Here is a 210-nt window from a genome sequence, read left to right as displayed (position 1 = left end):
GGCCACCGGGTTCCCCATGGGGAGATCCAAGGGTGTCGGTGCCTGGACACTGGGGTCCCCCTTGGCCACCTGGGTGCCCCCCCCCGCACCTGGCGCTGCTCGACGCGGGTGCTGCCGTCCAGGCGCAGGTAGATGTGGCCGTGGTAGGTGAGGAAGCGCTCGAGGACGTCGAGCATCCGGGTCATCTGGGTGAAGATGAGGACGCGGTGG

General features: G+C 69.5%; 1 protein-coding gene across 1 annotated transcript in view; it reads right to left on the bottom strand.

Moving 5' to 3' along the window:
- LOC104072650 (helicase SRCAP-like) overlaps positions 1–206 on the bottom strand; it is a gene marked incomplete at both ends in the record, with an annotated part of 1,134 nt that extends 928 nt beyond the window's left edge. The window contains one exon of the mRNA XM_009572171.1: positions 90–206. Coding sequence (XP_009570466.1) covers positions 90–206 — 117 coding nt within the window. The remainder of the gene's footprint in view (positions 1–89) is intronic.
- Between the last annotated feature and the right edge of the window lie 4 nt (positions 207–210).

Source organism: Fulmarus glacialis, unplaced genomic scaffold (assembly GCF_000690835.1).
Source record: "Fulmarus glacialis isolate BGI_N327 unplaced genomic scaffold, ASM69083v1 scaffold26282, whole genome shotgun sequence".
In the NCBI taxonomy this organism is placed as follows: domain Eukaryota; kingdom Metazoa; phylum Chordata; class Aves; order Procellariiformes; family Procellariidae; genus Fulmarus; species Fulmarus glacialis.
The sequence above is the reverse complement of the archived record's forward strand: the minus strand, read 5'-3'. Positions and strand labels throughout refer to the sequence as shown.